Raw genomic sequence first — 12,962 nt, 5'->3', positions numbered from 1 at the left:
ACGAAAGCAGGTAGACATAATATTGAAACAATCTATTGTATCTCACAAAACCAACAGATCTCGAAAAAGCATTAGCCCCGCTTCAAAAACTCAGCCACAGCCTCACCCATCTCGATCGTTTTAGGTCCCTTGTCCATCAATGTGAAGTGATTCACCTCACCAAGAACCGTAATACTCAACCCTTCCCTTCCAACAATACTAGCCCATCCATCTGCAGAGAAATCGGTACGATTGTTCAACAACCAGATCATCTCCCGCGGATCATCAGGCCGGATCTCCATCTTCGGTCCATTAGGATCCTTGCACACTCCATCGCGAGCATATACCATCAGTGAAGCTGGTGCGTTAGGCAGTGGAGATGGCTCATACTCATCCAGGATACTGATGAACGCATTGAAATGTTCGAGGAGCCATTCCGGGGTCTTGGGCTTGACGCCATTCTTAGCTGGTGCTGTGCCGAAGATTCCCAAGCTATCAAAGAAATCGAACATTCGCTTTGGTGGGTTTTGTAGACCGATAGGGTTGGGCGAGTCAAGCAGAACAAGGTGGGAAACACTGGTCGTGGTTTGCTGTTGGCTCATCTGTCGGATTGCTTCGAAGGCGAGGATTCCGCCCGCGGACCAACCGCCGAATGCGATAGATGCATTGGTATTACCCTGTGAGTGGACCGCTTGAATCAATCGCTGTACCTCTGGGAGGTATTGGGCGACCATACTTGACATGGTGATTCCTAGGCGTGTCATTTCGCGGGCGGTCTTGCGCCAGGGGCAGTTCAGTCCGTACACAGCCACGGTCTTGGGAGCCACGGCTGGGGCTAAAGCTGCGTAGGACGAGGCGGACCCGGAGCCATCTGGGAAAAGGAAGAGAATTACCTGAGCGGCCTTGGGAGAGCCGGACAGGAGGATCGAGGTGGCTTGCGGGAGAGACGAATTTGTTGTCCCGGGCATTGTAGACGAGACTGGGATTGGCTTGTCCCGAGTAACGGAGGATATATGAGTCTTGAGTAGTTTTGCTTTGGGGTTTGCCTGTGGTTTCTCTAGCCCCATAGCGTCGTACAGTTCTTCTTCCAATTCTTGCACGGTCTCAAGTTCCATCAGCATGCTGCCGGGAATTTCGACTTGCAAGAGCTCCTGAAGTCTGCCGCTGATGGTGAGTCCAAGCAATGAATCTACACCAATATCTGCTAGACAGGTATGGGACTTGAGTTCATCCATGGCTACCTGGGTCTCTTCGGCAATCGCTTGTCGCAGGACTAGGGCAACTCTCGCACTCTCAGGAGATGAAGACGAAGGCTCGTCACCATCTGGGGTGAGAACGCCCACCGAAGTCGCGCGAGTGGAGCCCTGGGACTCTGCAAAATAGTCTTCTTCGCCACTTGACGTGCCACTTGGTGTATCGTCTTCTTCTGTGCTTGCCACCAGGGTCCGCAACTCACCCACTGTGGGCTCGTCGACAAACAAAGATGGAGGGAAGTCGAGACCTAGTTCATCTCGTATTTTGGCAGTGATGGTCAAAGAAAGGAGTGAGTCTACTCCTAGATTTGCAAACTCAGCATCCGGAGTGAGATCAGGTATTCCAACGCCGACCTCCTCGCTTATCAAAGCCAATATGCTATTGAACACCCTCGACGGTGACTGCGAAACAAGCTTCGGCTTGGGAGTAGCTTGGCGGACAGACTGGGGCGAGGCTGACTTGGCAGGAATTTGCTTCGAAGAGGCTTCAGGGGCGACAGGCTTTGCCGCTGTGCTAGCCTTGGGGCTATTCCCTGGAAGGAGGTGGTCAAGGGCACGGCGTGGCACACCTTGGAACTATAAAAAGTTAGCTTGCTGCAATACATCTGGGACAAAGAAAACCAACCGTGACACCCTGGAATACAGCAATGATGCGGCCTTCGTCCAGTATATATGTATCTCCAGCGTATGTCGTGCCTTCAACCAACTGCATCCGATTGTAGGCCTGATAGGTCTTGTTCTCCTGGAGGGGTTCTGCAATGCGCATAGTCTCCCATCCGTGATTGATAAAGACCTGATCCTTGCTGCTAACTCCGTCATTGGCGTTCATGATAAAGCCAGCCACGCCACCCAGACTGTCAATCCATCGGGGGTTGATACAGAACTCATCCTTGCCAATCTGGAACTGAACGGTAGATACTGCTTCCAGCCGATGGCTATCAAGGATGATCTCTGACATGCCCTGATATTCCTTGCTGTAATCAACAAGAGCAGAAAACAGCTTATATGCTAGTCCGCGCTTAATGAGATGCGTTTCTGTGTTGGGATTGTGGATGCTGGCATTCAGGGCGTCGATCCGTGCAGTGATGAAATGAGTATTGCGTTTCCACTCTTTTAGCCACTGGTGATGTGGGAATACATTGACTTCAAACTTGGCGTGTGCTGTTGTGCGTTTTCCAGTAACATTAACGCTGAAGATCTCCATAGCAATGCGGTTAGCGGCCCAGTCTGCATTTGCTGAGAAGCGGAACAGGTGTGCGGTCTCATTATTTTTGGCAATGAGAGGGTTGAACACTTTGACGTTTGCCACATCCAGCCCTGTGGTGGCAGGTGGGAGCTTGTTGGGAGATTGGCGGACCAAATAGTCAGCCACAGTGAACGCAAGATCTGCGTACATTGACTAGGAAGTTCTGTTAGCTATAGCTGTCGCATAAATCTATTTACTAGAGAACTTACCGATGGACATAGTGCTGCTCCATTCACAAGATGTCCCTGCAGCACGGGAAGCAGCTTCTCGTTGAAGATGTCTGACTCCACCATCATGTATGAATGATCGGTTCCATGAGTCTCTTCAACTATCTGCTGCGCACATGGAGAGAGATACTTCCGCACTGGAACCGGAGGTAAAGCAACCTCCATAGGCGCCTCTCCGCCCTTTGTGAGAAGGAAGTCATTGCGGTATGGAATCCAATGATTTTTGAGATCCCATGAGTATCTTGGAAGCTCAACAACTTGATGGGCTGCTGGGAAGTGACGATGGTACTCGTTCCAGTTGATGTCAAGACCTGCCAGGTATAGTGTTTTCAGACCGGCAGTCAGCGTCTGATACGGATCAACCTTCTGACGAAGTGTTGCGATAGTCTTAGCGCGTGAGTCAATTGTACCCTTGATCATACCACTACACACAGGATGAGCACCAATCTCAAGCCAGATCGTGCGGTCAAGGTCTGCGAACTCAGTAGCAGAGGCAAGAGCCTTTGTGAAGTTGACCTGTTCTCTGCAAGCAGCAGAGAGATAGTGAGATGTCAAAGTACCATGCTCTCCCGCAGATACAACCCTTCCCAAGAGTGGCGAGAGAACCGGGATGGCAGGAGGATTGTAGACCACTCCTTGCGATGCACTCTCATCGAAGGCTGCTAAGATAGGTTCCACCTGAGGGGAGTGGAAAGCAAATGGAACCTCTAAATTGACCACTTCTACTCCCGTCCGTGCTGCTTGTCGCGAGATCTCGGCAATTTTGTCTCCAGGGCCAGCAATCACATATCCTGAGGGTTGGTTAGCACACGCTATCTCACACTCGTCATTAACGAGTGAAGCTCTCATCAATTCATCAACCACGTCCTGGCGTGCCTTGACTGCAAGCATAGAATGAGTACCACGAGAGCACAATTTCTCGAGTAGTGTAGCCCGGGTTGCCACCAGGTAGATCATGTCTGCGGTGTTGAGAACTCCTGCTGCATAGAGAGCAGGATATTCACCTAGACTATGACCAATCACGGCTGCTGGAGCAATGCCCCAGGATTTCCAAAGCTCAAAGAGAGCAACTTGGACACAGACAAGAGCTAGTTGCGATACCACTGCACTGACATTTGGAAGTTGTGCCGCGGTGATAGTCCCGTCAATCAGCCCAAGGAAGGATGGAAAGCCCTGGATTTGGGCTAGGCGATTGAGCTTAAGAAGGGTAGTACGGAAGGCGTCATTCACAGTGAATAGCTGTTTCCCCATCTCCGCATATAAAGTTCCCTGTCCAGAGAACATGAAAACCAGACGTGTCTGCTTCTTAGGGCTAGCAGGAATTGGCTTCAGGTCAGAAACTGCAGATTGATTCTCCTGCGTCCAAGACTGGAGAGCCGACTTGACAGATTCCAAGTCAGTGCCCGACACAATGACGCGATAGTTATGATGCATTCTTCGGGCTGTAGTGGTGTATGATAGCACAGTAGCCGACAAGGAGGTGCGCTTTTGCTCTAGCGATGCCACAAGAGAGTTGATATTGGACATCAATGACTTCGACGACTTAGCTGAAACAGTGACCAGATGGGTGGAGCGAGCGTCCTTCATGTTATCCATCGACTTTGGAGCTGGTGCATCTTCAACTAGCATAGCGGTATTTCCACCAGCTGCACTGAAGTTGTTCAGAAATACCGCACGTCGACCAGAAGGAGCATCCTCACGGTGCCATGGCTTGACTTCGAGAGCAATATTCACACCCCGCTGAGCTAGGTCCAGGGGGTAATTATGATTGATGCGGTTTTTGATACCACAGTGAGGTGGGATCTCGTTGTGCTTCATCATCATCATGACTTTTATCAGTGAAGAGACACCTGACGCAGACTCGGCGTGTCCAATGTTTGCCTTTGCGGAGCCCAGATATAGAGGCCGTGCTGGACGCATCTGAGTCCTCTTGTACTCAGGGACAAACGCTGACAGGACCGAGTTCATCTCAGTAGCATCTCCCGCTTGCGTTCCGGTGCCATGCATTTCAACATAGCCGACATCTGTGGGGTCGATACCTGAGTGGCGCATGATATTTTTGAAGACACTGACTTGATCACCCTCATGAGGACGGGTAATGCTTTCAGTTTGGCCGCAGTGGTTTGTGTTGGTACCTAGAATTACACCAAAGATGGGATCGCAGTCTGCCTCAGCATCCTCAAGTCGCTTCAAAATAACGGAGCCGACAGCGTCGGACCGGCAATACCCATTGGCTTCATCATCGAAGGCATTGCAGTTTCCTAATACATACCATGTTAGAATCTGATCACAACTCATAGATCTGAGAGACTTACCAGTTGTCGATAAGAAATGAGCTCGATCTAAACCCGCAAAATTGTCCGGGTTAGTCAGTACATTGGTACCACCAGCAATAGCAGTATCACACTCCCCTCTCCAGAGGTAGCCACATGCAGCCTGGATGGCAGCAAAACTGGACGAACATGCGGTGTCGACGCTGAGACTGGGCCCCGAAAAGCGGAAGAAATAACTGATACGGCCAGGCACAAAAGCTCGATTACCACCGGGAATGAAGTATGTGCCGATATCTTGTCCGCTGTTGACTTCTCTGTAGTCGTCGCTGGTAGTGCCAAAGAAGACGGCCACGCGGTCCTGCTGTGTGCTTGCTGTACGATTGCGTACCATACCAGCCATTTCCATGGCTTCGTATGTGGTTGTAATGGCCAACCGCTGGGCTGGATCTGTGTTTTCAGCCTCCTTGGGAGACATGTTGAAGAACTTGGTATCGAAGAGACCAGGTTCGTCGATCCAGCATCCATACTTGACACGACTAGTATTCTTCTTTTTGCTGGTCGGGTCATGGTACTTTTCCCAGTCAAATCGTTCCTTTGGAATCTCGCGGTGAACATCTCGGCCAGCCCTGAGGAGTTCCCAGAAGGCCTCGTTGGACTCTGCGGAGGGAAAGCGGCCGGAATATCCGATGATGGCAATCTTGGACTGATCAAACCGCCCTGTAGGCAAGTCCTGATCATCAATGCGACCGGAACCTGTCACATCACTGATCGTTACTTGGAGACTCTTTTGCTTGGTAAGTTCAGAGGCAATCATCGTGGCCGCATTGCTAGAGAATGGGAGAATTGCACATTCCTGAGCAGCCCTTTGGGTTAACCACGTCTGACACGAGTCAAGAATCAAGTCCCAGCGAACGGGCTCCAGCAGGGTCTCATGAACGACAGTGTGTAATAGAGAATCAAAGCTGGGAGCTGGCATGGCCCGTCCAGTAGCAGAGGAAAGCAAAGGCAGCTGTGGTTGGCGCTCGGTTGTCTTTGTGTCTGCTAATTGGCCAATTATCTCGTCAACGTCGGAGTCACAAAACAAGTGTGCTGCGTGGTATGGAGAATCAATTTCGAGCATTTTATACTTCAGCTGAGTAGAGTTGTTTTCGAGGAAATCTTCTAGGACTGGGGGATTGCCGCTGAGAGTGACGGTCTGGCCAGCAGTAACGGCACTTTTCCAAAGGATCGAATCTCGAAGAGGTGTCTTTGAATCAACAGATGTGAGTATACTATACGTCATGATACTCGCATCAAGAACACGTACCTTGACTGCCATATATTCTCGCGCCATTTCCTCGACGCTCTTGTCGCTTCGAGAACTCACGGCGACAGACCATGAGGAAGACTTTTCGGAGCTGGAGCGAGACCAAAAGCTTCGAGAGACGGAGAAAGAGAGGAGCGCTGTCCTGAAGGCTGTAATAGTGGCTTCAACTCCATTGGTGACGAAGTCTGGAAGATTATAGGAGCAAGCAAGGGCCGATGCGGCAAAGCCACCGGTACAAGGGCCAATGAGACAGGCATTGACTGGAGGGAATATCCTAGACCCGTGAGAGAAATATCTGCCTTATAATTAGCATTGCATTGACAGAGTAGATTGAAATGATCCCTTACACAATGCATTGGGCCACTTGCTGCACACTGAGAAGGAAGAATTCAAGAACTGGTGTTCCACTTGTCTCTCCAAGTCTTGAGATGAGATCAATGAGGGTAGTGAAATGAGGGAAGAAATCTTGCTGTTGTAAAGGCAATTCGGCGAGTAACCTCCGCAGCGAATAGTTAACTCGATCAAAGAATGAAGTAAGAAGGGGATTGGTCTTGACGTGCAAAAGGCTCTTGAAGGAATCCTCCAGGTTGACAAGGCTTAAGTCACCGAACAGAATAACCTGGCGCTGTTCTGCAGGCTGCTCGCCATCCAACACAGTCACTGCCATGGCTGGCATTCAACGGTATTGATTAGACGAATGACTATCGGAATGCCTTGCAATAGTCTACTGCAAAGTGAAAGCAAGACTTTAGTACAGCTCGTTTTTAAATATACATTGTAGTATCTGGCACTATAATCTGCCGACAATCGGGAATAAGCACTCGGGACACGGGGCCCGAAGATAGGTTTTACAGCTGTTGAAATCTAGAATCTGGCGTGGGAATAAGACAGTCAGCCCCCGGGTTTACCGCGCCCGTTTGGCTTGACTTTCGCCCAGATCCAAAGAGTTTCGGCGCCCGAATTGTTGCGTCTTATGTATGAGTAAGATTCTTGCGGCCACAGATATTCTGGCCCGATTGGACAGGCTCTAAATTGTCTAGTTGGGATTAGTTAAGCTAAAGAGTACGCCCATCGCGATATAAGAATCCTGCTGTTCGGGTGCCTATTCTGCAAGCCCTTCTTTCCAATTGAATACCATCTGCAGAAATCTTGATATTCTTCCAGTACAAACTTTTTCGGCATCATGTTCGCATTCACTGTGTTCGGGTACAGAAAAGATGGAATGAGCGAGGAGGACTACCACAACTATATCAGCACCGTGCATTCTGCCCACCTCAAGGCGCTCCTGGCCAAAAATGACATTGTTTCGTACACTATGGTATGAAAAACCCCAGCCACATCGAAGACGTTTAAACTAACATAGTTCCCAAAGCAACATAACACAGCTGCAGCCAAGGCCGAGCTCATGAGCACAATCTACAAAGACCAGATGCCAGATGATAAGATTGCTGACTGTGATGCTCTTGTCCGTATTGTTTTCAACGATGTCCAGGATTATGTACGTGTGAGGGAGGACCCTCACTTCTTGGGTGTGGTGAACCCAGACCATGCCCACTTCGCAAACTTCCCCAAGACAAAGTTTGCTATGGGATGGTATGAGGTTCATGTTGCGGATGGACAGGTTGTATCCTAGAAGTTGTATTGCTGAATTGGAATCAATGTATCTTAAATTTGTCATTTGAGGTCTATGATTCCACTATGGAATCTTGCGTGGATAGGCAAAATCTCGACTCATACATATATCAAGCATACCTGAATACACAATGTTCTGGCTTTTCTCATGTTAGTTCTCTAATTGGACTTCCCACAGACCCCGACAGCTATGGGATGTAAATCTCTCTTGGTACTTGATCTGCGCATTGGATTAATTGAAGTTCTCACAGCACGCTGGAGGTAAGAAACGCACCTTGAATTCTGCACTGGCAGACTGAATCAGGTTTCCCCATTCGGTGGATTTGCGTTGCTGCACATTGTGCATTGTCATCAGAGTCACATCTCTTCTGCGGAATGCCCTTTCCACATGAGTCTCAAATGTCGCCCACGAGGGAGAGACCAAATCACTGATCAGAATTAGAGGCTTGGTATGGTGCTTCATTGCAGGCAAAATGCTCTGCAATATGGTGAGAACTTCATCATCTGGATGGTTCCACAGCACGCCTCGCAAGAGGAAGATCGTGGTATCATGGCGATTGCTGATTTCTTCGACCTTCCTGGTAGCAAAGAGATCCCTTTGAGATAATATTACCTGCCACTTCAGCTCGGCCTCCAAAAGTTTTTGCCCTCGACCGATTAAGTCAGCCGAGGTATCTTGAACTTCGAACTGCATATCTGGGAATATCGTTGCCAGCTGAGACGAGAACGCTCCAGTCTTCCCTTGTATTTCAATGATGCAAGGTTTCTTTCCATTCCTAACATACTCCGACCCTTTGATCCACTCTATGACCATGTCATTTCCAGCATCAAGGCCTGGAAAATAGTGTTAGTATAATCGGATTTAGCACAAGAGTTCCGGATCCATACTTTTCGATACGCTCCCCATAGCCTCCGCAAATCGTTTCCCCATCTCTGGATTCTTCCTATGCCAATCATACATAGGCATGCCCCAGCTACATCAAAAGTCAGTTTAAGCTCAACTCACTAAGTCCGCCAGGAAGCGAAATACCTACGCAAGTTCAAATGCAGCTTCTCCGGTCCAGAAAGGATTGGGCTTCCGCAGCGAATCAGCTAGATGCGCACTCGCAACTCGTGTTTCAAATAGTTGAAATGCGATAAAGCTCTTGTAGCCCTGATCCTCGACGAGGGTTTCTGAAATAGCTGTATGGGCAAAGTCCCCCTCAGTTGGCTCGCGCAGAATGCCAGTTGTTGCGACAAGTCGGCAAATACGGAGCAACTTGTTGGCTGGCAATCCAGTTTCCTGCGCAAGCTGAGCGATGGGGATTGTTGATCCATCAAGGGGTATATGCTCGAGTACATTGTGATCGAGCAGTGTGTAGAGCGCTCCGTGTTCCCAATTGACGGAGACATACTCGTGCAGGAAGCCATGAGGACCCTCGAGGAGGGCTCCGAGACTTTGACTGAGTGCTATTACCTTTGACTTCAGAACATCGAGTTTCTCATCATGGGTGGTCCAGAGACTAGAAGTGGCGCCTATGTTGAGGCTGTCGGGGGGAGGAATGTTGACATCTTTCAGTTGCTTTGACAGCTCGGATGTGCTCGCCAGGATCTGCTCGGCAGTCGTTACGAGAATGTTTTCGTCCATTATTGGCTTGATTTGCGGAAGCTTTGGTTTTGACTCTAGAATACAACACTGCAGAAGAAAAGCTGGTACAAAGGAGAAAAAAAAACAGGTTATCCCACGGCGTTTCCATAGCTTATACAATGAAATGCATAGCTGTTCTCGGTCTCAAAGCTGTCAAATTGAAATCGCATCTCGTCTATCGGAGAACCGACTTCCGTTAGGTCGCAATTCCTTCCTTTGTCGGGACAACCTCCACGGGGTTCGGGCGCCGGGGCCGAAAAAAAGGTAAGCATCGCAGGCAGCTGGCTGGAACGTGCCTGGTACCTTTTCCAGAACCTTTTTGCTTCATTATTTCTATTGATAGCAATAAATACCCGATGCCCAAAGTTGGTATGGTACTACCAGACCCCCATGCTTTCTTCAGTGACTAGGTGTTCTATAGAATGTCTCCTAGTTCAGCCCACCAGAAAGGCGTTACCAATAAAATGGTATAAGGTTTCTATAATTGAGTAAAGATTTTCTCCAAATAGCTATCCATGAGATCTCATTTCCTAATTGAGTACGGGTAAAAACTGTAGGCAAGAAGTTGTTTGAAATACTAGAATTTGACTTGGAATATGGGAGCTTCGTTGGCAGTACAACTAAAGACAGCAGTGCATAGCCTTGAATCTTCAAGCCATTCATTTACGGTACATCTAAGACGTCTGCGCGATCTCTTGTCCCTGTCGAGTATCATGTCCATCCATCGGCTTAAATCCACGCCGGAACACGGGACTTTCCTGGACCTTGTTCCAGTCATGCAACATCCTGCCATTCTCAACCGAACAGGTGACCTCCTCTTTTCCTCGAGGAATCATCTCAGACTCATACTCTGCGATGGTCTCAGAGAGATTTGCTTCTCCACTGTGGACTGCAATAAGACCCATTAAGAGCTTGGATACATCGTTAACACAGTGGTTGAGTCCCTGTCCGCGATCTGGAATTTAGAAATTTTGTTAGTAGAAATTCAACAATTTGGTGGTTCATTATGCACTCACACGGTGGCATTGGATGCGCAGCATCACCAACAAGTGTCAATCGGCCCTCCCGATTCTCCCACGGTTGACTGATCCAGTAACTGATATCCGCTTTGTGGACTTCAGTGTCCTCGGGCATCCACATGAATGCGGACCTAGCAGGTTCTCCCAGTCCATCGGCACGTGCCTTAATAAGAGCAAGTCGCTCGGAGTAGCACATTGTGTTGTCACTTTCGCCCATCCAGGCCATGGCCATATGGAAGATCCAAGATTCGGGATGATCCGGACCATCGGGCATGCTCGAAACTGTAGCTGGTTTAGGAACTGGAACCACATGAGAATGCTAAGTACTTACTAGACTGGAAAGCGTGGAAGGACCTATCGCTCAGTGCGAGGTAGCTGGTAGGATACTTCTCACGCACGTACTTTGCCTTTTCGGCATCGTTGTAGCAGACCGTCATGTTAGTGTGGAAGATAGGGAATGAAGTGGTAGCGGCCAGCTCAGCATCTCCCATGGCAGTTTCGCGTACGCGAGACCGGGGCCCATCAGCGCCGACAATCATAGATCCAGAGACGAGTGTGCCATCTGAGAATGTGGCGACTACGCCTTTGCCGCTCTCGTTGAATGCAATGTCTACCAGAGTTTTGCCGTACTACTTTAAGGTCAATTCTTTTCTCCAAGGGCGCAGGATGGGGTCACTAACCTGTACGTCAATTCCTTCAGCACACAAAGCACGCATGCGGCTTCGTGGAACCCGCAATCCCTCCGTATAGGGAACTCCAGTGATCAATTCGCCTGTCTCACCGTGGATGATTGGATACAAACCACTGTGGATTCCCGCAATAGGGTTGCAAGCGATCGTGGGGAACTTGTCGTGGACTTCCTTTGGAAGGATGTCTTCCAACAGGGGACGTGCCCAGTGAATGGCCATTGTCCATTCATTACTGCGGTAATTCATAGAAGCATCACGCTCAAAGCAAGAATAGGGGATTCCGGCCTACAATATCGCGCTGTCAGGTATGAGTTAGGGCTTAGGGATACACGTCGCGAACCTTTTTGAGGCCCTGGCAAGTCAGAAGTCCGGTGATACCTAAAGGCCGTTAGCATATCTCCATAGATACAAGACTAAGATGCTTACCGGCTCCGATAACAATAACGTGCGAGTCAGTCGAGGCCATTTTGAAATTCAGAAAGAAGGAGGCCGTCTTGGTCGCCCTCTCCCCGTCTCGCAGGGGCCAGAATGCAATCTATATCTTAATTCTGACTCTCTGACAAACTAAATCCCGGTAACTGAATCCCTGGAGCCGAACCGATCGCATCATCCCATCGAAGTATTCTTTGAAATTCGGGTGCCGGTCTTAGCCCCCCGGATTTCGGGATCCGAGGCTCATGCAGCAAAGCAGTTCTCACCTGCATAGAACAAGTCACTGAAAATCAATTCCTTTATAAGGGAAGCCTTGCATATGATCCATGCAAGCAAGAATCGTGCATTAACTCACATACATTCTAGAAGCAAAAATGAAGCTATCTCTCCTCTTTTCTCTTGTTGCCTTTGCGGTGTCGGCCCTCGGCAGTAAGCCGACTCCCCCGGCCCTGACTCTTCTCTTCAGTGCTACTGTGAACAAAGGCTCTGCTCTTATTATTGAAAGTTCTTCGACCGGTCTGAAAGCTGTTCAGGCTATTACTGATGGTTCTTTTTCGGGTCCAAAGATGAAGGGTTAGTGAACAAGACGCAGTCTGCATAAAAAGCACATAATGTTCATTCAAACAAGGATTCTCGGGCTAATTAATAGTGATCTGCAGGTACCGTCACCACTGGAATTGCAACAAGTGTCAAGGGACCCAATGGGCTCAAAGTCGAGGCTACCTTTGTCTTGCAGACGAGTGATGGGGCTAATATCTTGATTACTGAGAGAGCGGCCATTCCTTATGTTGAGGCAATCTTTGAGACAGGTGCGGAGGCATATGACTGGCTCAATAACGTCACTGCATGGGCGACGCCACGCAGTTTGAGCAATATTGATTATCTGGACTACTGGCAGGTGAGTTTTGTTCGTGCCGATGCTAGGCCTTTTCAGTGCTAATAAATGCAAAGGTCGCCACGGCCTAGTGTAAGACGAGTTGCCTGTCCTGAAAGTTTGGATACTATTCTAGCTTGGTGTTAAATAGGTCTGGTTCGCTTGGTGTAAAGTAATCTTGGTATTACCTGCTAAAGCAAATCTTTCAACGCTGCTTCCTCTCCCACTTTGAGTAACCAATCAAATGCAATCTTCGATCTTCAAGAAATACGAATATGCTTTCAATTAAGAAGACATAATCTTTTAGATGCTAGAAAACACTGGGCACTCAAGTTACATATACTCCAAGCGGCAAAAAGTGCTTGCCTGTAATCCTTGCAAATCCAAGGAGATATCACATGCGAT

General features: G+C 48.9%; 5 protein-coding genes across 5 annotated transcripts; 2 read left to right on the top strand and 3 right to left on the bottom strand.

The window, feature by feature from the left end:
- Positions 1 to 71: 71 nt before the first annotated feature.
- Positions 72 to 6,951, bottom strand: N7508_008639 (type I polyketide synthase; the record flags this gene model as incomplete). The annotated part of the gene is made up of 5 exons (XM_058466702.1): positions 72 to 1,808; positions 1,858 to 2,631; positions 2,688 to 4,966; positions 5,021 to 6,579; positions 6,632 to 6,951. 5 exons carry the CDS (start codon positions 6,949 to 6,951, stop codon positions 72 to 74), a joined length of 6,669 nt encoding a protein of 2,222 aa, XP_058314548.1.
- A 516-nt stretch (positions 6,952 to 7,467) lies between these two features.
- N7508_008638 (EthD domain-containing protein) lies at positions 7,468 to 7,917 on the top strand (the record flags this gene model as incomplete). Its single annotated transcript, XM_058466701.1, has 2 exons — positions 7,468 to 7,602; positions 7,657 to 7,917. The coding sequence occupies 2 exons, from the start codon at positions 7,468 to 7,470 to the stop codon at positions 7,915 to 7,917; spliced, it is 396 nt and encodes a 131-aa protein (XP_058314547.1).
- Positions 7,918 to 8,067: 150 nt separating this feature from the next.
- Positions 8,068 to 9,543, bottom strand: N7508_008637 (O-methyltransferase; the record flags this gene model as incomplete). Its single annotated transcript, XM_058466700.1, has 4 exons — positions 8,068 to 8,136; positions 8,191 to 8,750; positions 8,805 to 8,890; positions 8,951 to 9,543. The coding sequence occupies 4 exons, from the start codon at positions 9,541 to 9,543 to the stop codon at positions 8,068 to 8,070; spliced, it is 1,308 nt and encodes a 435-aa protein (XP_058314546.1).
- A 674-nt stretch (positions 9,544 to 10,217) lies between these two features.
- On the bottom strand, positions 10,218 to 11,717 carry N7508_008636 (FAD-dependent oxidoreductase; the record flags this gene model as incomplete). Its single annotated transcript, XM_058466699.1, has 6 exons — positions 10,218 to 10,498; positions 10,560 to 10,844; positions 10,894 to 11,191; positions 11,243 to 11,536; positions 11,592 to 11,629; positions 11,678 to 11,717. 6 exons carry the CDS (start codon positions 11,715 to 11,717, stop codon positions 10,218 to 10,220), a joined length of 1,236 nt encoding a protein of 411 aa, XP_058314545.1.
- Positions 11,718 to 12,057: 340 nt separating this feature from the next.
- On the top strand, positions 12,058 to 12,649 carry N7508_008635 (uncharacterized protein; the record flags this gene model as incomplete). The annotated part of the gene is made up of 3 exons (XM_058466698.1): positions 12,058 to 12,256; positions 12,343 to 12,581; positions 12,635 to 12,649. The coding sequence occupies 3 exons, from the start codon at positions 12,058 to 12,060 to the stop codon at positions 12,647 to 12,649; spliced, it is 453 nt and encodes a 150-aa protein (XP_058314544.1).
- Positions 12,650 to 12,962: the final 313 nt, after the last annotated feature.

Source organism: Penicillium antarcticum (assembly GCF_028974205.1).
Source record: "Penicillium antarcticum strain IBT 31339 chromosome Unknown utg000009l_segment0_segment0, whole genome shotgun sequence".
NCBI classification, from domain to species: domain Eukaryota; kingdom Fungi; phylum Ascomycota; class Eurotiomycetes; order Eurotiales; family Aspergillaceae; genus Penicillium; species Penicillium antarcticum.
Note: the sequence above shows the minus strand (reverse complement) of the source record. Positions and strands in the feature narration are given on the sequence as shown.